Here is a 23,795-nt window from a genome sequence, read left to right as displayed (position 1 = left end):
TCCCAATGGCTCCCCATTACCCTTACCTAACACCTTACCATGGCCTACAGAGCCCTGTGTAGTTTAGCCCAGGTGTTTGTACCCTGGAGTCCTATCCACAGATAGGATTCACAGTATCTATGATTTTGAATGGGAAATAAGAACCACATCTTTATTTTCACAAACTCTAATTGAAATAGAAGATTCCACTGAGCAATGCAGAAAATCTAGGTGGCATCAGCAGTACCTGCGACTTTGTCACCGGTAGAAATAGAAATACGGATATTTTGTATCACATTACAATTGTTGCAGATATCTTGAAATATCATTATTTTAATGTTAGTTATTAGATCTGCTACAAAACATGCTAAAGCATCATTTACAATTTATATTACAACTGTGTCTTTTATATATTTTGATACCTGTATTTTAGTGTAAATGGCTTCCTTTGCATTCCTGTGTATTTTATTTTATGCAATTAAGAACATGATTCTGAGAAGGGATCCATGCGCTTCAACACATTGCCAAAGGGTCCAGAAAAGTTTAAGCACCTGGTGTCTAGCTCCTCTGTGCTCTCATGCAATGCTCTCCCGCAGTGTTTCTTTCTGCCTCAGAAACACCAGACTAGCTCCTACCTCAGAGCCTTTACAGTGGTCATTCCTCTGCCTGGAACTCCTTTACCCACGGCAGGTTCCTTCTTAACAGCTGTACCTTTGCTTGAATGACACCTCTTCAGATGGGCCTTCACAAGCCAGCACACACAAACCCTCACCCCAGTTCTTCTTTGCCACAAAGCCTCGATTACTCCTTTATAAATTTTACCACCACTACCAGAGACAATCTTGTTTATTTATTTACTTGTTAATTCTGTTCCTTCCTCCCCAGCAGGGAAGCTCTGTTAGTACATGAGATTCTTCTGGCCTGTCCACAGCTACATTTCTATTTCTTAAATATCTAATTTGTGCTTGATAAATATTAGCTGAAGAAATAAACAAATCCTTCTAAGCCAGAGGATCACTTTGGGTAGACATCAAATGAATATAACTGAAATGCATATATAAGACCATTTGCTTGGACTCTTTCCATTAAATACAGTAATTTTTGCCACACACATGTGCATAGCAGTTACTTTGGCACTCACAGCTGTGATCTGGCTGAAGCATAAAGTCATATTCAAGGACACCTTAGAGATTTGTGATGCTCCCTGGAGGACTTAGGCCAATAAGCCAATTAATGGGCTATAATGCTCCATAAATACTATGCTTATGCCTGGGACATTATAATTTGGCTCTGACATTATTTAAACAATGCTACACATACTCACACCAATGGTTTATTTTTCCAAAGATGAAATCAGTGGCACAACAGGATTAGATGGCAAATAATTTTATATATTCACTTGTAACTTCAGACATACACAAAATAAAAATAATCTCTCTAATTGTTTTAGATCATTACAGCATAGGAGTGATCAACAGCCAAATGGAGATTGCTTATCTGAAATATGAGAAGATACTTCAGAATTATGTGGCATATCTGATCAATGTAAAGCAAGAAACATGAGATAACCAAGATAGAATGGAGAGTAAGGAAACAGAAGTTTTTAGAAGAAATTGATAAAATGCATAGTACCAAAAGTAGATACTATTTATTTTGGGAACAATAAATTCATACTGTGTGGTTTTTCTTTTTTTGAGATGGAGTCTCACTCTGTCACCCAGGCTGGAGTGCAGTGGCACAATCTTGGCTCACTGCAACCTCCACCTCCCAGGTTCAAGCTATTCTCGTGCCTCAGCCTCCTGAGTATCTGAGATTACACACATGCACCACCACGCCCGGGTAATTTTTGTACTTTTAGTAGAGATGGGGTTTTGCCATGTTGGCCAGGCTGTTCTTGAATTCCTGACTTCAAGTGATTCACCCGCCTTGGCCTCCCAAAGTGCTGGGATTACAGGTGTCAGCCACTGTGGCTGGCCCTGTATGGTCTTTTATAAACACAAATAGCAGCTCTCATTCCCCTGATCTTGCTTCATTTTAATTCTCACCGGCCTCCAGACTGGAAGGTTACTGTTGTCTAATGACCACTCTGTCAGACTGCTGTTGGAGTCTGGGTTTCTGAACATTTGAATAATTACTTCCAGCAGAAGTACATGATCATGGGATACACTGTACCAGGACAGTGTACCAAATAAGAGACCCTGCTGCAGCACTAGACAAAAGACGAGAATATGATAAATAACAGGAATATGAACAATAAATTTCTATTTTGATAATATGGATGTTTGAAGGAATAGAGAGGAAGAAATAACATTCAAAATCAGGTTTTCAAAATGGTATTACACTTACATATCTGTGTCCCTCAGGTGTAGTGAGAATGTGAGTAAGAAAACTATCCAAGCAGAGTATGGTGGAGGGATTTCAAGGAAATACAATGCACATGTAAAACAGACGACAGAGCAGACAATGTCACCACATGCTCCCAAAGTAAGCAAGAATGGGAACACTTTGAAAAAGGGGAAATTTCTTCTAAATAGAAGGACCATGAAAACAGAGGAACTCTTGGATGTGCAGTCCCTATAGTCCAATGTCTTGCTGCCTAAAAGGGCCCCACATATTTAGGAGGGCCTGGCTGATTTGGCTGACATTAGATACATCCTAGCAACAAATGGAATAGGAATTACTCAAGGCTCCACTTGAGGCAGTGGCTTAAGTTCATGCACCACGATGGAGGAGATTAGAAGAAAAATCTCCTCATTTTTGTTCTAAACTCTTTGAATTTCAAAGGGAGCCCACCACCATTTAAGTAATTTGGAATGTGTGAGGCACTCCCTGTTCACATTGTCTAAGTTGTTCATGATTTTCAAGATTTCAGACATGCCCCTCAGTAGCATCCTCACATCTAGATTAGTAGCATCCTCATATCTCTCACTTTCTGTCCAGTCATCTGTGTTTACCACTCCCCTGGACATTTTGGATATCTTTCATTGGGTATGGGGCCCAGAATATCAGATTACCAGATGAAGACACCTCGCTGTGTTATCTGAGCAGAGGGCAATATTCTTTATTTTGCTGGCCTTACTTCCTTTGATTATGTTTAATGTTTGTAGATCGCTTTGCTATAAAACAGTCTTGTCTTCAGAAAAGACATTCTTAAGAGGTAAGGGGCAACAGCTCAAATGACATGATTCATGACATCAGGGACTGGCATTTATAGAAGGGCAGGCAGGAAACCAGCTGGATGAATAGAGTTGCGGTCTGTGGGAAAGCTCTACTCCAACTGGGAAACACATATACATTTTTAGCTTGAGTGATCCTGAGACACGCAACCCCTAGGTGTCCCTATGGCAGCACCAAGCCAACCATTAAGGAGCCCAAGTTAATAACTAGCCCAGTCTCTGTATATGTTATAACTGAATCACCAGCTCTCCCTTTAAGACTAACAAATCATATCCACTGTCATGGTACCCACAGAAGTACACTATGGCCTTCTCATGGAAGAGGGAAAATGCAGTGAAGTGTTGAGACCTTCTCTCACTTTTCATACTTAAGGCATTTTAAGAGTGCAAGAGACACTTTTAGAAAAATCTCTGTTTTATAGTTTACATAATTACCTTTCTAGGTTAGGGGTACTCGACTTAGGGTATAGGCCTTCAGAAAATCTGTGAATCAAAATCCCTTCGAACCCGTATTTGGACAATGGATGTGTGTATATTTTGGGGGAGATGGTTCAAGCTTTTATCAGATTCTCACACATATCAGAGATACAGGAAAGGGTAAGAGGCACTGTTCTGGAGCATTTCCCTAAACTGCCTTGAGACAATCCTTGGTTCAATCGAATTTCTGAAGTTTGAGAATTTTTTTTTTTTTTTTTTTTGTTTTTTGTTTTTTGTTTTTTTAGTTTCGCTTTTGTTGCCTGGACTGGAGTGCAATGGTGCAATCTCGGCTCAATGCAACCTCTGCCTCCCGGGTTCAAGTGATTCTCCTGCCTCAGCCTCCCGAGTAGCTGGGATTACAGGAATGTACCACCATGCCCGGCTAATTTTGTGTTTTTAGTAAAGACAGGGTTTCTCGAGGTTGGTCAGGTTGGTATCGAACTCCCAACCTCAGGTGATCCGCCCGCCTCAGCCTCCCAAAGTGCTGGGATTACAGGCGGGAGCCACTGCACCTGGCCAAGAAATTCAAGAATGCAGATGTGGTTGCCTTCTGAGAATCATCATTTATCCTTAGACCCTGACCTTCTCCTTATTCCTCAAATAAAAATAAAAAAATCAACCTTGGGTGCAAAATGTGAGATTAAAAAATTAACTGTATAGTTTTATATAACACAGGACAGCAGAATCAAGAAAGCATCCAAATTAAATTAATGGGCTTAAAGGAAGGAGAGGGCTCTTACTGAGCAAGAATGGCAAAAATTCAGATAATATAAAAAGTTCAATGTGCAAATGATATCCATAAAAGAAGAAAGTAAAAGATGAACAGTGATAGGGAGAAAGCCAAAGTTTAAGAGGGGAAGGAACCATTGACACCTCTGGGCGAGCTTCCTCATTTATATTCACAAATAGGAGACCATTAGAGCGCCCAGAACAGTGCACAGGGTAAGGCCTCAGGAAATAATTACTAGTAATAGTAGTAGGAGGAGTATATTAAGGTAACCAGGATGTTGAGGAAAATAAAGTCAGAAATAAAAAATATAGCAAGGAAAGTATACATTTTCTATAAAATCTGAGACTGGACCTTGTAAACATTATGCTAAGTGAAGGAATTCAATCACAAAGGTCCACATACTGTAGGATTACATTCATAGGAAATGTCCAGAACAGGCAAATCCATAGAGACTGAAGACAGATGAGTGGCTGCCTAGGCTGGGGGTGGGGGACATAGAAGGGACGGCTGGAGAGTGAAGGTTGCAGTGTATGAGGTTTCTTTTTGGGTGATGAAAATGTTCTGAAATCAACTGTGGGGATGACTATACAACTGTGAAAATACAAAATACCATGAAATTGTACACTTTAAATGGTGAATTGTATGGTATGTGAATTTTTATATCTCGATAAAGCTGTTCAGAAAATCTGAGACTGGAAGACCCTTTAGTTAAGGAAAATCTGAAGTATCCTACAGATTTCTCTAAAGAAACCCTCCATCTTGCATACATTCCCTTATGTAGGTATTTCCTTTATCTTGCCACATCTTCATCTAATAGAGTGATTTTTCAGATACATGTTAGGTATATCTTAGAAACAGCTGAAGTAGGTATATTTTGATAAATGAATTCAACATTAAAGTCATAGATTTTTAGCAGATAAATCAGTGTTTAGAAAAATATTGGAGCCATTTATTACCTCCATCTCTCATGCCTATTCTCCCATCACCTACCAGCTACATAATGCAAAGAGCACGCCTTTGGAAGTGGTGAATTGTGAGGAAGGGCCACTTTATTTTCTAGGATGGTGCATATTTTCCCTTCATCTCCCAATTTCTGCTTTACTGACTCTTCCCAGATATAAGTCCTTAAATGCCTATAAATTCTATTTTACAACTTTCCTGCTGCTCCTACGTGCCAGCATTTCATATAAGCTATATTAGCCATTTTCCCTCAGAGCCCTAAAAGACTTTGAACCTCACTACTTATTCCAACTTTCTATTTATAATAGCATCGCTAGAAGTGAAGCAAGGATGAAATAATGAGTAGAAAACATTTCATTTTTTTCTTGTAATCTGACCTCAATCTTCACAAACAGATCTTTATACATTTTCATAAGTGGCACATCTAAGAATTAAACTTTTATTTTTTTTTAGTATTCCAAACTAAAAGCTTCAAAAGCATATTTTTTCTCTTTCGTGTTATACAATCTCAACATAACTTTCTTCTCACATATCCATCACAGTGTAAATGTATCCCTCTAACTCTGTAATAATGGGTTGCAAAGAAACTGTTTTATCACAAACAATCTCACAGGGTTCCTATCTCTTCAAGAAAGGAGGCGGGCAGTGATGAGGCACGCCACAGAAACACACATTCCGTGAAGAATGAGGAGGAAGGCAAAACCTGAAGACCTGACAGGGGTCTTTTCTTATCTTCCCCCAAATCTGCTGCACCTGTCAAAAAAAATGAAGCAAAGAATTGAGGGAAAGCCACAAATAATTGAAGAGAAAAATCAGTGTTTTCCTTTATGGGTTGCAAAATAAGGTTTACCAATCTGAATTATCTTGATGGTAGTTTTTAAAGAAATTGTCTCACAGGTGTGTACAGCCACATGAGGACTGATTAACCTTCACAACCATTCGTGAAAAGAGGGAAAGGTTTCTGACAATTTTGGGTTAAAAGATTCCTCCTAAGGAATTGGTGACATAATGACTCAGTAAAATGAAGACTCAAATGCAGAGGAAGAGTAACTAAGTGAGAAGAAAAAAAGAAAGGCTATGTAAAGTCACTTGGAAATGAAGAATGATTTTTCTGGCTTCTGATAGGGTGCTGTAGCCAAAAGCTTTGCTTTCCAACTAGAGTACAAAGAGGCACAGGAAAGAATTGCCACTCTACTCTTCCAGCACTTGATCTGGCACAGCTCAGGGTGTTTTTTGAAACAGACTTTATTTTTCAGAGCAGTTTTTGGTTCACAGAGAAATTGAATGGAAAGTACAGAGGGTTTTCATATATCCCTGTCTCCCCCTGCCCCCTACAGTCCCCTCTACTGTCAGCAGCCCACACCAGAGTGGTACATGTGTCACTAGTGATGAATCTACCTTGACACATCGTCACCAAAGTTCACAGCTTACATTAGAGCTAACTCTTGTGTTGAACATTCTATGGGTTTTGATAAACGTATAATGACATGAATCCACCATTATAGTGCAGACTGGTTTCACTGCCCTAAAAATCCTCTGTGCTCCACCTTTCCATCCTTCCCTCCCTGCTAACTCTGACTTAATAGACAAATCTGGTGTCAAGAGGAAACAAGGGCTTTACTCATAATTTTTTCTCCATCTTCCCCCTTCTGAAGCACATCTAGTTTCTTGGAAAGGCTGGGTATTGGCAAAGAAACCCTCAGCTCTGTGTGTGCACAGGTTCATACCAATGAGCAAATGAAAGAAAGTACTTTAGAGCCAGGAAGGAAGCCAGGTGCAATGGTCTGAATGTTTGTGTCTCCCAAAATTCATACATTGAAATCCTAACCCTCAAGGTGATGGTATTAGGAAGTGGGGCCTTTGGGAGGTGATCAGGTCAGGAGGATGGAGCACCCATGACTGACAGTTGTGCCCTTACAAAAGAGACTCCAGAGAACTAGCTCTTCCCGTCTACCACATGAGGACATAGTCAGAAGTTGGCAGTCTGCAACCAAGGAAGAGGACCCTCACTAGAACCCAACTATGTCGGCACCCCGACCTCGGACTTCCAGCCTCCAGGACTGTGAGAAATACATTTCTGTTGTTTCTATGCCACTCAGTTTATGGTATTTCGTTACAGTAGCCAGAATGGACTAGGACACCAGGTGTGGTGGAAAGAATGTGGGCTTGAGAGACAGACCTGGATTCTTAATTTTTTTTTTTTTTGAGATGGAGTCTCACTCCTCTCTCAGACTCTCCTTTACAAAGCTTTCTGCCAGCAGCCCATGACACCTTCACCTCCACCACCCCAACACCCGTGGAATAACTTCTAATTGTCTGCCTTTCAAAGAAGTGAACTCCATAGCTGTCAACGTTTGCTGTACTAATTGTTTGTACATTTGGAGTTAGCTGAAAGGGTCCGGAATCTTTCAAGATGATCTGTCTCTTTTGTTAACTTCCTCTTATTCTTGGCCCAGATGTGCTCACTCACTCAGGCTGGAGTGCAATGGCATGATCTTGGCTCACTGCAACCTCAGCCTCCTGTTTTCAAGTGATTCTTCTGCCTTAGCGTCTCAAATAGCGGGGATAACAGGCACGCACGACCACGTCCAGCTAACTTTTGTGTTTTCAGTAGAGACGGGGTTTCACCATGTTGGTCAGACTGGTCTCAAACTTCTGACCTCAGGTGATCCACCCGCCTCAGACTTCCAAAGTGCTGGGATAACAAGGGTGAGCCACCGTGCCTGGACCACCTGGATTATTCTTTTGCCTTCTCCGCTTACTAGCCCTGAGGCTGAAAGTATTTAAGATCAATGAAGAGTGACTTAGGTCTGAGTTGCAGCTTCCTTATCTATAGAATAGGATAATATCTGCTATGAGAAGGATACCTGAGACATTGAAATAAGATGATTATATAAAGTGTATACAAGCACAACATAACTTCCTTCTCACATATCCATCACAGTGTAAATCTATCCCCCTAACTCTATAAAACTAGATTGCAAAGAATATTGCATGTAATATTTTTCCTTTGCCTCAGAAATGGGTAAACAAAATTTAAGAAGAAGAAAACTCCAGGGTGTGAACATCTTGATAAACATAGATGGACTCACATTAATTAATGCCACTGGACTGGAATCAAAATCTGTGCCTATTCTGGAAAGTAAAATTATTTGCACAAACAGGCATAGCAGGTCTCATTCAGTGAATAAACAGCCACTGATCTCCCTGTGCCTAACTGAACGTACTTCTCTCTGCTCACTCGTTTACAACTGATCATTAGGCGGTGTGAGGGATTAGCTATAATCATGTATTGTTCACAATATTTCACACATTATTCATTTAAAACTATGTATTCTTTCTTTGGAGTTAAAAGTCAGTTGTCGACACTTAAAACTGAAGATACTTGTGGAGGGCTGGCAGGAGCCCCCAGCAGGGAGCATTATGCATATTCTATAACTCTGCTTCTGAAATCTGCACCAGGGCTTCTGCAATTTATGTTTCCCTTCAGCTCAACCAGGTGCCTTGTATCCAACAAAGGGCAATTCCTGAGAGTAAATTGTGCCTTGTTATTCAGCAGGACTTAGGATAAAGGTGATTACCAGCTGTAGTTATTCAGCGACATTTCACTTCTCCTCTCTCAGACTCTCCTTTACAAAGCTTTCTGCCAGCAGCCCATGACACCTTCACCTCCACCACCCCAACACCCGTGGAATAACTTCTAATTGTCTGCCTTTCAAAGAAGTGAACTCCATAGCTGTCAACGTTTGCTGTACTAATTGTTTGTACATTTGGAGTTAGCTGAAAGGGTCCGGAATCTTTCAAGATGATCTGTCTCTTTTGTTAACTTCCTCTTATTCTTGGCCCAGATGTGCTTAAGGAAAACCTGGCTGAATTTCCTCTCCTATTTGAGAACACCTAGGGATGAATCAGTGAAGACCACAGTTTTCTCCCTGGGCCCAGCAGGCTATTCCTTTGAAGGGTATGTCATTCACAAAATGCTAATGTTTGTTAATTCTGCGTAGTGAATACACACCTGTTTGTTATATTATTCTTTGTCCTCTTCTGTATTTTTTAAAACATAGATTAAAATGAACATGTTATATGAAGCAATTCTTGGTGTTTTCCATCTTTGTGTCTCTGCTCGTAGAAGTCCTCACAAAGACGAAGAGGGCTGCTATCAAGGTGGACAGAGGTCCTCTTGAGAATGTGGGTTCTCATTTGTATCCAACCCAAGTTCATGGCAAGGATCAGAATCATTGAAAATAATAGAATCTGGTCATGTAATTCTTTTTATACACAGAACTGGATTTTCCCTCCAAATTAATCCTTTACCAGCAGTGGATGGGCTGAAAACACAGACACTGAACAGTTAGCTCACTTCCATCTGGCATGGTCATGTGAACACTTTGGTTGGCTTGTTTTTTTAATGAAGTGATTTTTAATGAAGCAAGCTGTGAATTTAATGGATACCTTCAAACAGCTTCTTTGTATCTAAGCTTTAAGTAACAAAGCAACTGCCAAATTAGCCTCCAAAACAAGAAACAAATTCAAGACTGGACGACTGCAGGATCAAGGATTGCTGGGGTGTGGTCATCAGACATGTCATCTCCACTGCTGGCACAACGTAGGGTTCCACGTGTACACGTGGAGGCAGGTGGCCCGAGGGATGGCCTGCTCCGCGACCTTGTCAGAGGTCAAGAAAGTGCTCAGCTGACACTAAAGCACACTCAGGTGCAAGATGTTATAACTGTACTCTCACCACCATACATGCTGGTGCACTGTCTCTTAGAGGTTCATTTCCCTTGTGGTTTTGAATCAATCATTTCAGCTCACTTATAATGTGGGCACAATGGGAAAGAGATCATTAGGTTCGGTCTATAATACCCTGAAAGGAAGATGAGGTGTTGGTAGAAAGAAATGCACAGGGTATTAGAGAACTCTTTTAAAGGTGAGAGAAGTCACCCAGTCCTGGAACCTCAACTGTAAATGCAGGAAGGAATGCAAGATGGCGGAGGGCTGGGTGTGTGCAAGCAAAAGGCAAGGCCTGGGGAACTGAAGACAGCATGTCCCACCCAAAGGCATTCAAATTCCTCAATAAAAGTACTGATCCAATACAATGCACTTATGACATGCTATGATACTGGTCCAACTAACTTACTCACGAGGCTGTGTTAATGGGTTAGAATAAACAAAGGGGCTTGTCTGCCTTCGTATAAAGAATGGAGTGGGGTCCTCATGCCTATAAATCTTCTTGAAGCACTTTATATCCCTTATGACATAATTGCTTAATTACCCCAATGCCACAAGTGTTTGCTGATGAAAGTGAATACTCTGAAACCAAAACTCGTATTTTTACTTCAATGAATATTAAAAATCAAAACCAAAACAAACCAACTATAATAAGAGACCAGCAATGTCCCCACCTAAGTCTCATGTGTGTACATATATGTGCATGTGTATATATATATAATCTCTACATAATCTATCTGTATATATTAGGAGCTAAGTGAATTCTTGAATCTATTAAATAGCAAGTGCCAAGGTACAAAGTAGTTTCTTCGTATCTGTTCAACTCTGCTCCCCATGGTATACCTGCAGATTACGCTGAATCCTGGGCACACTTTAAAACCATTGTCCTCCAGTGACTTCATAAAAAAGATTAATAAATCAACAAGTTTGAAAAAAAAATCCTTAATCCTCATCTCCCTAGCTTTATATCCCATTATTCTGGGTAACTGCTATGTGTGAAAACATGCTCAGTTTCAATTTACCTAAACCTCTGACTCACAGGGAACAGCTTTTAAATTGTTCATACAATTCTTAACAATCAACTGGTTGTGTGTAAAGGAAATAGGAATACGGAAACTTAATCACTTCCACTGTGAAAAATCACTGTGTCTCCCTGATCAGAGGAAAATCAGATCCTAGAAGGCCTTTCCTCCAGATTCCCACTATTTCCTGGCTGTTTCATTTAAATCACAACATTGTTGAGCTGATCTATAACTTCATGAGTTTTCCGGGCAAGGGTGGATGTTATGAATACATGTCTTAGGAAAGCCTAGTGGCAAATATTCCATCACTAGAAACTGACGTTATAAGCATGCCATTTGCTCATCCTAAGATGGGCTTCCTTGGCAAACTGGTCAATCAGAAATGCATTAATGGCAAAAGGCTGTAGTCAAAGCACGTATTTCAGGGGAACAAGTCATGGTATTTTTATGTATGTTACATTTGCTCTTCCTTTTTGCTATCTACATTTTGAATGCTTTTCTTTCAAGCTTTGTGTGATTGGACTCAGACCTTATGAGATTTGCATTAGCTGGACTTTATCAGAAATTCATCCACATCTGACTAATATAGATGATTGCAATGTAGTGCTCTTGGGTTGAAACTAGGTCTTGTTATACTGGCTTACCTTGCACCGAGAAAATATGAATAATGATCCAGTAGAATGTAGTAAATAGATATCTACTAACCATAAAAGGATTCACCAATATTTAGGGTAAAAGAGACTAAAAGATTTAGACTGGCCATGTAGGTAGGTAGGTAAGGTAGGTAAAGTAGGTAGAGAGGTAAGTAGACACACACAGTCAACTCACTGAGGTCTAATTATACGTCATACAATATATCCAGTTCAAGTGTAGAATACACATTTTTTGAACAATAACTTTTAGTCTTAAATAGAGACCAAAAGATGTGATGGAGAGCTCTTTGCTCACCCTCTTTCACAGGGAAGCTCAGAGAAGTTGAACCAACCCACACAGATGGCCAGTGGCTAAGTGAGGAGGGCATGCCCAGTTTGGAGGTTCCAATGAAAATCAGCCCATTGATTTGCCATCATGAGTAGAAACTCACCCTTACGGGCAGAAAAAAAGACTTCACATAGCAGCCAGTGTATATACAACAGCCCTGGGTTCCAGCCCACTTAAAAATGAACATCCAACTGTGGGCTGCAGAGATAAGAAAAGGAAGTGAAGAAATGTCTTAGGAATGGTGGCATGAAGGGGGATGAACAGTTATGCAGAACGAAGGACTGAGAGGGTTTATTGACAACTGGAAGTCTGAGGTGTTAAAAGTAATTCCAACCAATGTTAGTGTTTAGATGCTGACAAATAAAATTTATAAATGACTTTTTAAACTGCCTCCTCGAGCAACAAGAGCAGTTATTGTCACATCGATTTTGAAATTAAATGTTATGGAATTTCCTTGCTTTAATGAGAAGGCAGATCCAACTGGTAAACACAGTAATGATTAAGCAATTAAAACAACACAACTGAGAAATAAAGTAACACTACTACTAATCCTTAACCCAAATAGGCAGGTTTTGCTGATTTGCTTAAAAAAAGATGCATGTTTATCTTGAGGTGAAAGTATTGAGAAGAGATGCTCACTAGGAATAAACTGTCCTCTGATAAAAGGGGAAAAGTCAATTAGTAATGTCATTTGTTTAAAACTCTGCCTGCACCTGGTTCTCATTTGTCCTCCAGCTGAGAAACCAAAGACAACTTCTTTTTATTGCTTGTGGTCAAACAGCAAGTTCATTTTGCCATGGGATGATCAAACGGCCAGCCTCCTCCAGCTTGGGAAGGTTTGCCTTTCACTTTCAACTTGTTCAATCATCATTAACTCTGAAAATTGTCACATTCCATTTGTGCAATGAAAATTTCATCACTGGTGACCGTTTGGGTGAAGTTTTTGTAGGCAAGGCCCTAAATCTTGTAGAGCACCTCACACATTCTCAAGGTCATTTGCCTTGTTTCCTTGTTTAATGACAGTTGCCTAAGATCCAGGAATGAGTCTGTGACCTGACATCAGCAACTCTGAAGACCCCTGTGTGTGGGTACATGTTACCCTCTCTGAGACTGAGAGAGATCACTGGGTGATTTGCCACATGGATTTCATCTGAGAAAAATTAGGGTATGTACATGCATGTGTGCACACACAGATACACACACACCCTACTTTGTTATATATTACGTGCATATACACTGGGATTTTTACCGGGGAAGCACTAGTTAAAAAGATTGCTAGATGAAGTCTATTTCAAAGCAGGGCTTCCTCACTCCGGGAAACCTGCTTCCCTGCAATATCAAACTGGGGAGGTTCCACAAAGTTTCTGAAAAGGAGAAATAAGCTTCTTTTTACTTTTGCCATTAGGCTTGAGAAATCTTCAACTCCTTTGTTTATTATTTAATTATATTTCCCCCTCTGCAGATAAGTTCTAAAATGTTAAATTCCAATGAATCTGGAACAAGACCAAATTCCCCACAGGCCCTTTCTGAATATGAATTTCTGAAAGTGGATGTCAAGTGGCAAGATGGCTAAATTAAGAGGTCACTAGATCCCGACTCTTAAGCAAAGCATGGAGTGTACTGGGGAAAGTCAAATAAGTTTTGTGCCATTTGCCAAGTAAGTCATAATAGCTAAAACAGACCCCGGTTATAGGTCTTGATTTAATTTTCAAGGTCAAACCCAAGAGAATGTATATACAGAGCTACAGAGCTCTCTAGCATCTTAAGCCTGGGCACTAACACACATATTAAATAGTCCACAAGAAGCGCTTCTTGATTTCCAGCACTAGTTTTCCTTCCAGGGCTTCACTGAGTTAGCTGTTGAAATAAGGAGGTTAGGAGCAGGTCTGAATCATAGACACAATGTCTTGGCTCCCTTTAGCTATCTCTGGCTCATAATATATTAAAATATTTACTGTTGCCAATATCCAACCTTTTTTTTTTTTTTTTTTTTTGAGGTGGATTATTGCTCTGTCACCCAAGCTGGAGTGCAGTGGCGTGATCTGGGCTCACTGCAAGCCCCGCCACCTGGGTTCATGTCATTCTCCTGCCTCAGCCTCCTGGGTAGCTGGGACTACAGGCATCCACCACCAGGCCCGGCTAAGTTTTTTGTATTTTTAGTAGAGACAGAGTTTCACCATGTTAGCCAGGATGGTCTTGATCTCCTGACCTCATGATCCGCCTGCCTCAGCCTCCCAAAGTGGTGGGATTACAGGCGTGAGCCACCGCACCTGGCCAAGAGTTCAATAATATTAGGTTATTGGCTGAAGGAAGTTTGTGTGTAATTTCCCAAGTGAGATATTTTTATTCAAACACTTGCATATGTGCCCTGTATTCTTTCAAGTGTTTTATAATATTAATTCCTTTAATCCTTATAGTAATTCCAAGAGGTAAAGTAACAAAGCCGAGATCACAGAACCCAGGACGTCTACATCTATATCCATTAAACTATAGAGCTATACTTTTTCATGAAGACTTCTCAGGATATGCAACCCAAATGCCCATTTATCTGCTGCTTCAAGTTGGGCAGATGGTGTGCAAAGAGAAAGATGTTTGATCTGTTTGTTCCATTTCACAGGGATTGAAAAATGGAGATCAAGTCTCTAAACTGGCTGTTTCTCCTTATACTGATTTCTTCTACTTTCCTTCTACTGATGGATCCCAAGTGAGCTAGCAAGCTCTCCCTTCTGTGTGTCTGTCTACATCTCTCTTTCTCAGACACACACACACACACACACACACACACACACACACACGCACGCACACACACTCACATAGCTATTACCGTGCTTCAGTAAAGCTGTAAAGCTGTACAGGGCTTGAGATCTAGGAATAAAAACAGACATCATTTGCTCATTAGAGCTAAGTTTTCAGGACGTGCCCCACTTACTGACCTCCACTAACGGCCTGGGTTTGCGCTCGACTGCAAACCTGAAGTGGCAGAGTTCACAGTAGCTGGTGTTTGAGGATGACAGCCAGTGCTCCAGGCAGCTCCGATGAATTGTCCCCAAGGTCCCTGTACATTCACATGGAGAGAGCAAGTCCTCTTGGCTGCTGCCCTCATGGCAGATCCTGCACATCGGCCGGTCATTGAAGGGGCTGCAAGAGAAGGAGGGGCACCTGCTGGTCACAGGGCTGGAAACCTCCACCAAGTGGATGGCCCTCTAGCTCTTGTCCTTTGGGCCCTCTGCAGAGGCAGCTGTTTTAGGACCTCTTAGATCTACACTTGACCTTGGCAGTGGGGCAAATGGTTCTGGGCACTCTAGAGCACTTGGGTCATCTACTTGTGACAACACAAAGAAATAGGGGATTGTCAATATCAAAGTAGCTGGGTGTGGCCCAGGATCAAAAGTGAGTGAAAACAAGCAATGGATATTTTTGCCTTGAATATAGATGTAGTTCAGGTCAACTATTAATCCAAAAATCAGAACCACCCTTCACCATTAAGAAGATAAATTGTTTGAAATGACAAATGGAATCTTTTGGACCAAACCAGGACATGTTTGTATACCCTGAGGTTCTTTTCATTTCTCTTTTCAATAGGGTGGGAAAATGAGAGGAGGGAAGTTAGTCAGCAACCAACCCTGCAGCCACTACACAGAACTGCAGTCTGAACCACAGCACAAAGCTGAGTGGTGGATTGTCCTTTGAGCTTTCACAGGATGCTCTATGGGATGCCAAAGATACCAAACTGAAAGTTAGTAATGAGTATGTCCTACTGAGGTAGCCTCAGTCTAGAGTTCTGCCTTTAATCTGGAAAAACCACTCCTACACATTTCATGAAGGCAGCTTAGTGTAGTTAGTGGTTCATGGTGCAGGGCTGGGTGGCTGGGTTGAAACCTTAACTCTGCTGTCTATCACCTGGATAACTTTGGGCAAGTAACTTCATCTCCCCGTATTTTAGTCTCCTTATCTCTAAAATGGAAACAAAAATGGTGCATTCCTCATATGGTGACAGTGAGCATGTGAAAAGATAGCCCAGATTGGAAACTTAGAATAGGGACCAGCACACAGCAAATGCTTAGTTAATGCTAGCTACTGTCTCTCAAGGAAAATCTCGGGCCAGAGAAAATCAAATAACTTGGCCCTCATCATGTAAGTCAGTGGCCAATGGAAAGATCACACTAAGATGGCCTCATTTCTTGGGAGGTACCCTGCCCTGGGAGAGGACCATGCTTCTCTGATGAATGTCTTATGTTGCTTCTGCTGTTCTTCATTGGGCAATAGATTTTAAAATGTGTCCTCATGATATGTGACAATCCTAGGCCCAGCCTCTTTACCTGCCCTCCCTTACCTCTCTGTATGCCCCCCAAAGATGACAGTGACCCAGGCACATGCCCCTTCATCCTCCTGAACACTATCTTTGGTCTAAATGGAAACAGCCACGGAAGAACTGCTATTTCCCAAAGGCCTTTCCGAGAATGATCCTGGTAATGAGTGAAGGCCAAAAGGAGATTGAAAAAGGAAAGGATCTTCCTCCCACTAGCCTGAAAGGCCTACTTGTGCCCAGGAGTGGGAAAAGAAAGTTGACAGGTTTTTTTAAACTCATGATTCTGGGCTTCCTTCATTTACATTGAGCCTATAAAACTCTGAAACCTGGTTTACAGTACCGCATGGTGGGAGAGCAGGTAAAAATACCTGACAGTCAGACAGACAGACAGACAGACACACACACACACACAAACGGAGGCTCACAGGTCTCAGCCACGTCAACCATAGCCTGCTCTTCCTGGTCAAGTGAGCTGTTTGATGCCTGCAAGGGTGAGTGGGGCACATCAGTCACCCAGTTTCAGTTCACAGAGGACCAAAGATAGTCACTGCCTCATCCTGAGTCCTAACCAATTGTTAAAAGTTATCCAAGAGTCAGAAAATTACATATTAAATGTTTTTCTATTTTTTCCTTTGCACTAGCAGCACAGATTTTAAATGGAGGGCATATGGGCAATGTTCACAACATGCATCAGAGTGTGATTCCATGTCTGGGGGCCACCATGCCCAGGGTGGGATGCCACTGGTAGTCCTGCTGCGGGCACATGGATCTGTGGGTCTGTGTCTACACCAGAGGGGTTGACTGATCACTCAGACAGAGGTAAGAGAATAAGGTGTGAATGACTGGTCCTATGTTAGAGGTCAGAAGTGTCAGCACTGACACTAGGGGGCAAGTTTAATGTTGACCCACCTTCTAAGTGCATAGGTTAGAAGTCCCACTTACCCATTCTGAGAAAAAGCTGGAGAAGCCAAGGAATTCCTATTAGCCTGGAAGCCCATAGCTCCCTATCCAACAAGAGCACAAGAGGAGACAAAGTGCTGGTCAGGATAAGTGGTCTCCAAGCTGCTCAGAGCCTGCTCTCTGGCTTTAGTTCATCACTTAGGAAGGCTGAGGAGGTTTTCACAATAGCACTTCATAGGGCAGAGCGTGTGTGAAGGGTCAGGGATGGGGGACCATTGAGGCTGAAGGAGGGGACAGCAGAAGAGACCTCCAAGTGATGAGAAGAGACATGCCCAGGAAGTAGCCCTGGACAGCGCTTCCATCAGGCAATGCCAGTCCACATGCACACCAAGAATGTCACTTCAAAAGTTTTGCCCACAAATCCAATCACTTTGACTCAGTCGCCTGAAATCAGATACCTTCTTAATCCTGTTCCAATAGGATTACCTTTGTTACCTACTGGAGACAACAAGAGAGCAATTACATAACAATGTCAAAATAACAACCCCATATCTTGTGGGCTCATTCCCCTCCTGGCTCTTTGTAAGTATGACTTTAAGGGGAAATCTCAATAAGGTGAATTTTAGCTTTATATTCTATTGCTATAGAAACGGCAATGACAGAACTCGTGTAGTCTTTTTTTTTTCCCAGCACCTCCTCTCACCTGACACAAAGACCTGAGCACTAATTACATTCCCGTTAGCATTTTCCATCTGACAAAGAGTTCTCTGGATCAATTACAGATTCATTTATTTTAATTGTGGTACTACCTCTGGGTGGCAAGAGTCCGCACTACTGTTGACAGCAGCTGCCCGTCCTTGGCTGAAACTTGCATGACATACTGCGGCTGCCCATTCACTAGGCTGCCACAATCCTCCACCGTCTTCACCACGGGCGCAGCTGAGCTGGTGCAGTCTGGCAGGACTTCGGGCAGGTGACTGCAGCGGCTGGTTGTCATGGTAACAGACAGCAATTACTCTGCTAATGGCTTCCACATTCATACAGGATTTCCATCTAAGAGAGATCAGAAAACAGTTTACTGGGGCAGGGTGGTTAACAGAAAATGGAGAATTATGGGCCACCAACATCATCATCATGTCATTATTTAATATAAATAACGGGTAGCCTAGATGTGGCACATTATCTTGTTACCATTTAATACAAGTGTGCACACACATGCACACACACCCACAGAGCCCACAAGAAACAGTGGATATGGTATGAACAAGACAGCAAGCATGTTGGTGTATATAAACATTTAGGAGCCCTGCTTTCCACGAGGGGACAGAATGATGATTCTGAGGCCCAGATCTGAAGAGAAGATAAGCAGTTCCTTGCTGTGTGCCAGAGAAGCAATAAGTCTTTGTTGACACTCTCTAAAAGTTACTAAAATCATTACTAAAAACATTCACAACTATTTTTTCTGGTAAGCAATTTATTCTCCATGCAGTTTCATTCTGAGATACTAAGATTAAAAAGACAGAGAAAGAAGGAAGAAAAATAAAAATGAATTTGGCCAATTATTAATAGCATGTTCTAGGACAATATTTGCCAAACATGAATCACTCAATGACTGTACTACTTTTCGACTTTTGTCATATCTGTTGCATAATAAAATTTTCTACTCAATACATCTTGAAATTAACTTCCTTTAAAAATGGAACCTATTTTAGCTTTGTCTTCCAGTTATTCATGAAATGAGTTTAATGAGCTTTTATTTTCTAATGAACGTGACAATAAATACATTAGCACGATGTCTTGTTTGTGTACTACCTAAAATGCAGACGTACATGCATCATTATAGAGAAACACATAGGTGAACGTAAGAAAGTAATGAATGAGATCTCTATCACCAATTAAACATAATCCATTACTAATAAGGGCCTTACCTCCTAGGCACATGGTTTATCATATAAACCGCAAGGAATTCTGCTCCCCATCTGTGTGGTGCAGGCTTGGGTCATGACTTCAAGTTCAAAGCAGTCAGACCCACTTGAGTGAGGAACCCCACTGGATTCAATAATAGGTTTGCATGTGACACATAAGAAATAGAGGTTTTTACAGAAACTTGAAGGAAGAATTCTGTCCAAAGGTGAGATGACACAGTTTCATGGCTAGGAGTGCTAGCCTGCTAACCTCAAGCTCCTGGGCTCGACATGGCCTGGGCTCAGTAGACAGCAGCAGGATTAGTTGATGGACTGAGCTCACATCAATAACCCATTTAGGTGGTCAAGGCTCAGACTTAAATAAATGAAATATCTTGTCATTTGCACAACCCCAAACCCCAAGAGGATTCCTGTAATTCCGCAAGGGGTTGTTTTCTCCCAGATATTTGTCTCTTCTTCTTACATTTTCCTTGATCCCTGTGGTTCTGGAAAACAGGATCTTCCCAACTTCAGAACAATGTGCATCAACTGTATGTTCTCAGGGCAAAATGCAGTGTTTCCTGATGAAACTGACAGTTTCCCTCCCGACAAGCACATGTCAAGCAGGCTCGACTGTCCAAAACAATCGGACGTGACCATCATCCCTTCCTTGCTGCCGAGGTGTCTGGCTGGCCTTGCACCAGCAGCCTCCCTTTCCCACCCTCATTGGCTGCCTGGAGTCCTCTCACGATCTGCGTCTGCCCTTGCCCAGCAGCCCTTCTGAACCCACAGTGGGGAGATGGCTGTGGACTCCAGTCCTTGTCTGAGACCTGATGTGGGGGCACAGGCAGGGTCTGCCCCACTCATGCCATTTTCACGAGCAGCAATACTGAATATTCAGCACAGTCAGTTAGTTGGTATAGGGTACAGTTTTGCTTCTTAAATAGGATTTTTTGCTTTTTTTTTTAAAAAATCACAGTGCAATTAGTATACAGTATGTTATAAAAACTATGGAAGAACACAAAGAAGACAGTAAAAGTCACTCATAATCCCACCATTCGGATAACCCCAGTAAACTTTTTGGGTAGATATCTTTTTATATTTTTGAAAGGGTTGGCAGGGTGGAGTTGATTTGTGACCGGGGCCAGACAGTTGTTTCGTTTTGTTTTTAAAAACTGAGTTATGGTAGCTTTCAGACCGAAAAACAAAGAGATGTTAAAAGACCATCCACTTCTAAAACTGTGCATAACTCCTCTCCTCTGGCCCGCCCTTACAAAACTCCATTGACATAATTTTAAATTCTCATAATGCTTCACAGTCACAAAGTGTAACTTCCTGGCACAACTCTCTTGCTTCACAAGGCAGCCACAGATTAAGAGCCAGGGGTGTGTTGGCAGGAAAAGCAGACACAGTGACCTTCTTGCCGCATGGAATCATTATGTCTAGAAGAACTCTGAGAGTCTATTTTCGGGTTTTGCATAACTCCAGCTCAGAGGGCCAAATACTCCCTCCCTATACTTGATGGAACTGGAAGACGGTAAGGAGGGGGTGCACAGAGTAAATAATGGGACCCAGGGCTGCCAGTAGTTAAGCTACCCTTAGTGAATTGCCTGTCACCCAGGCACATAATAGCCCCAAGTTCACACACTTGTAACCTAGATTAAGTCCTCGTCAAAGGAAGTAGTTCTAAATGTGTGACCTAAATCAACAATAAAATGCCCTTAAAAATATTCTAGAAGCAGAGCTTCCCTTAAATTCATTTTATATATGTAATTTCACTTCTGGATGATTTCATTTCTTCTTTCACAGGTAAAAGGGATATTATCCACCACCGGATCAGTTTATTCCATTCATAGTGGGTGCTGGGCACTGAGTTTAGCATAAAAGAACAAAAGGAACCTCACCTTGCCTTCTTCTACAAGCAAGCCCTGGCTCTTTCTCTTGTGCCATATCTGCAGAACCCTGCATTCAAGATCCTCTAAGCCCTAGTTCAATTTAGGACCTAACTAAAATGATAGTGCAGTTCAGCATTCCCTGAAAAATATACCAGCATGTCTTATGTATACCACACATCAGAATAATCTTAAGATTCTAAGACTGGCATGCCAGCAATGAGTCCCATCAGCCCTGAAAGACCGTGGACTTGAATTAAAAATGGGGTAAGAGGGATTACACAGAGCATTAGCATTCTTGATCATGGTGGGGATGGCTGAGTTGGTTCTAATCTCAGAAGAGTGGATCTAATCACCTACTCAGATGGAGGAGGAGGAAAGGAAGCACACTCTGCCCTGATCTCAGTGAAAGGGAAGCCCAGAGGCCTAGATGCAGCATGGGGCAGTCAGAAGTGGGCCTCACAAGCTGCATGCACCAATTGGCATGCATATGTTGCACCTGGGGCAGTGACAAATGGCCCACTGCATTTTCCTGTTTAGTTCAGAGCCACCTGGGAAAACAGCAGGCTGTTGCCGAGGATGCTAGAAAGAGCTGAGCTGTTGGTTTGCAGTCGAGCACTGGTCTTCTACTGAGCTTTCTGCAAAATTTCAAGCACTATCTGACTGCTTTCTTATCAATGCCAGTGCCCTCCTCTTGTGGTAAAGTACTTCCCAGTCTACCCAAGAATTCTCTCTGGGAGGGAGTGGTGTACATGTAAACTTAAAACATCAAATGGCACTGGTGGGATGGGTCATTTGCTGGCCAGGCTTGACACCTTGCATAATTTCTTTTTCAGGCTGAGAATAAAACATGATTTGGCACTGGCCAAACTCAGCTGCACACAGTGGGAGGAGCAGGAGTAGGTGGATGAGAGGGAGACAGTGAAAACAGAGCGGGTAGGCAAATAAATGAAAGTCTGATTAGGGAATTGCTAAAATAAAAAGCCTTGTCTGTTAAACTGTGACCCCTGAAAAGGACAGGATACAGGTTTCACAAAAGCAGGAGACCTAACCAGGTGGTAGTGATTCATTGCTGCATTTCTGAATAGGTTGCCACTGGTAAGTGATTTCCATGGGAACATGGCTGGCATTATGAGGATGCGGCCACAGGTCGTGGGGGAAGGGAAGGAAAGCAGGCTCTGCTCACCTCAGCAGCCCCAAAGCTCCAGGAGAATCATGAGTTAGGGAAAAAGCTCTGTTGTTGGAGGCACAACATCAAAGCCTACACTCTGACTTTCTACTCACCAAAGCAAATCACTCAGCCTCTCAGACTTTTCCTGAGATTTCCTGAATATTTGAAATTAGGGTACTAATATATCCTGAGCCACCTCATCTGGTTGTTTGTGAGGTCTAAAACAAGATAATACATATGAATTCACTTTGTAAGTAGGAACAAGCCATGTACAGAGAAGTTCGAACTCTATTATTATGTTAACCTTCATTTCTGCTCTTTTTCTAGCCTGGGATATATTTCATTTCTGTCTTTTAAAACTGTCTTTCTTCATGTCTGGTCAACCTCTGATGTACCTTTTGCATCACACCTGAACTCTGACATTGACCATGCCATCTCTCTTGGCTAGGGAGAACAGAGGGAGCCTCATCCTTGCATGCCCACTTCTCATTTTCTTTGGCCCTATGGCCTTCAGATCTGGAAGACAGGTTTCATTCTTTTATGAAAATGCTTAACAAAGATATATGACAGGTGATGGGACGATCTGTGCAGCAAACCACCATGGCACACATTTACCTATGTAATAAACATGTGCATCCTGCACATGTACCCCCAAACTTAAAATAAAAGTTGAAAAAAGAAAAACAAAGATATATGAGGAAAACCTGCTATGATGTTGGAGATACGTGGGTCTATTTGTTAGAGCAGCTACCATTATCTTAACCTTAACTAATCTAGCATGTGATAAATACACTAGAAAATAAAACACAGGCCAATTCCAAGGCCCTTTTCAGGCCTACTTGTATCAGAACTACATTTTTGGTGCCAAGTCAACATTAGTCTCTTAGATGGAGGTCAAGAAGTGGGAGAAATCTGTTGTATTGGCACCTCTGTTTAGGTAGGGAAATGACTCAAAAGGTTTAAAGGTGAAAATGAGAGCAGGAGAATGTGAGTGCTGGTTGGCACTGACGTGGTCATGTGAGCTGCCTGGACAGTGGTCTAAGCAGGCCCTAACTTGGAGGCAGTCTGGAGCAAGTCCAGACCTCCACATTCAACCTTCATACCCAATTCCAGAGATTTCAAGAAGTAATAACATACTATAGAAATGATCCCCAAAAGTAATGAGTTTAGTAACAGGAATAAAGTTTCAGTCCAGCAAGATGAATAATCTCTAGAGATCTGCTATACCTATAGTCAGAAATAACATATTGGACACTTAAAACTTTGTTAAGAGGGTACATCTCATGTTAAGTGTTCTTACTGCAATAAAATACAACTTTTGAAAAGAAGAAGAGGTAGGCTCCTCAGGTCTCAATATGTCCTGGAAGGATCCTGTGTTACCTCTACAACCAGAGTTGGCTGACAAAGCAAACCAAAGAAGCAAATTCATTTATTCTTCCTTCCATCCATTCACTATTTTTTTTTTTTTTTTTGAGAACTTATTAGGTATTCCTAGGAAGTTTCTGGTGGTGCAGGGTCCAGCCATCTCAAATCCTACTTTACATTTCCCGAGGAAATATGGAG

General features: G+C 41.7%; 1 protein-coding gene across 1 annotated transcript in view; it reads right to left on the bottom strand.

The window, feature by feature from the left end:
- Positions 1–23,795, bottom strand: part of MARCHF3 (membrane associated ring-CH-type finger 3) — a 153,149-nt gene that overhangs the window by 20,150 nt on the left and 109,204 nt on the right. Inside the window, exons 2-3 of the mRNA XM_010353774.2 lie at positions 18,075–18,318; positions 14,990–15,194 (exon numbers count right to left, since the gene is read on the bottom strand). Of these exons, the coding sequence (XP_010352076.1) occupies positions 14,990–15,194; positions 18,075–18,262 (393 nt within the window). The 5' untranslated portion in view covers positions 18,263–18,318. The remainder of the gene's footprint in view (positions 1–14,989; positions 15,195–18,074; positions 18,319–23,795) is intronic.

Source organism: Rhinopithecus roxellana, chromosome 3 (assembly GCF_007565055.1).
Source record: "Rhinopithecus roxellana isolate Shanxi Qingling chromosome 3, ASM756505v1, whole genome shotgun sequence".
NCBI classification, from domain to species: Eukaryota; Metazoa; Chordata; class Mammalia; order Primates; family Cercopithecidae; genus Rhinopithecus; species Rhinopithecus roxellana.
This window is presented reverse-complemented; position numbering and strand designations above follow the sequence as displayed.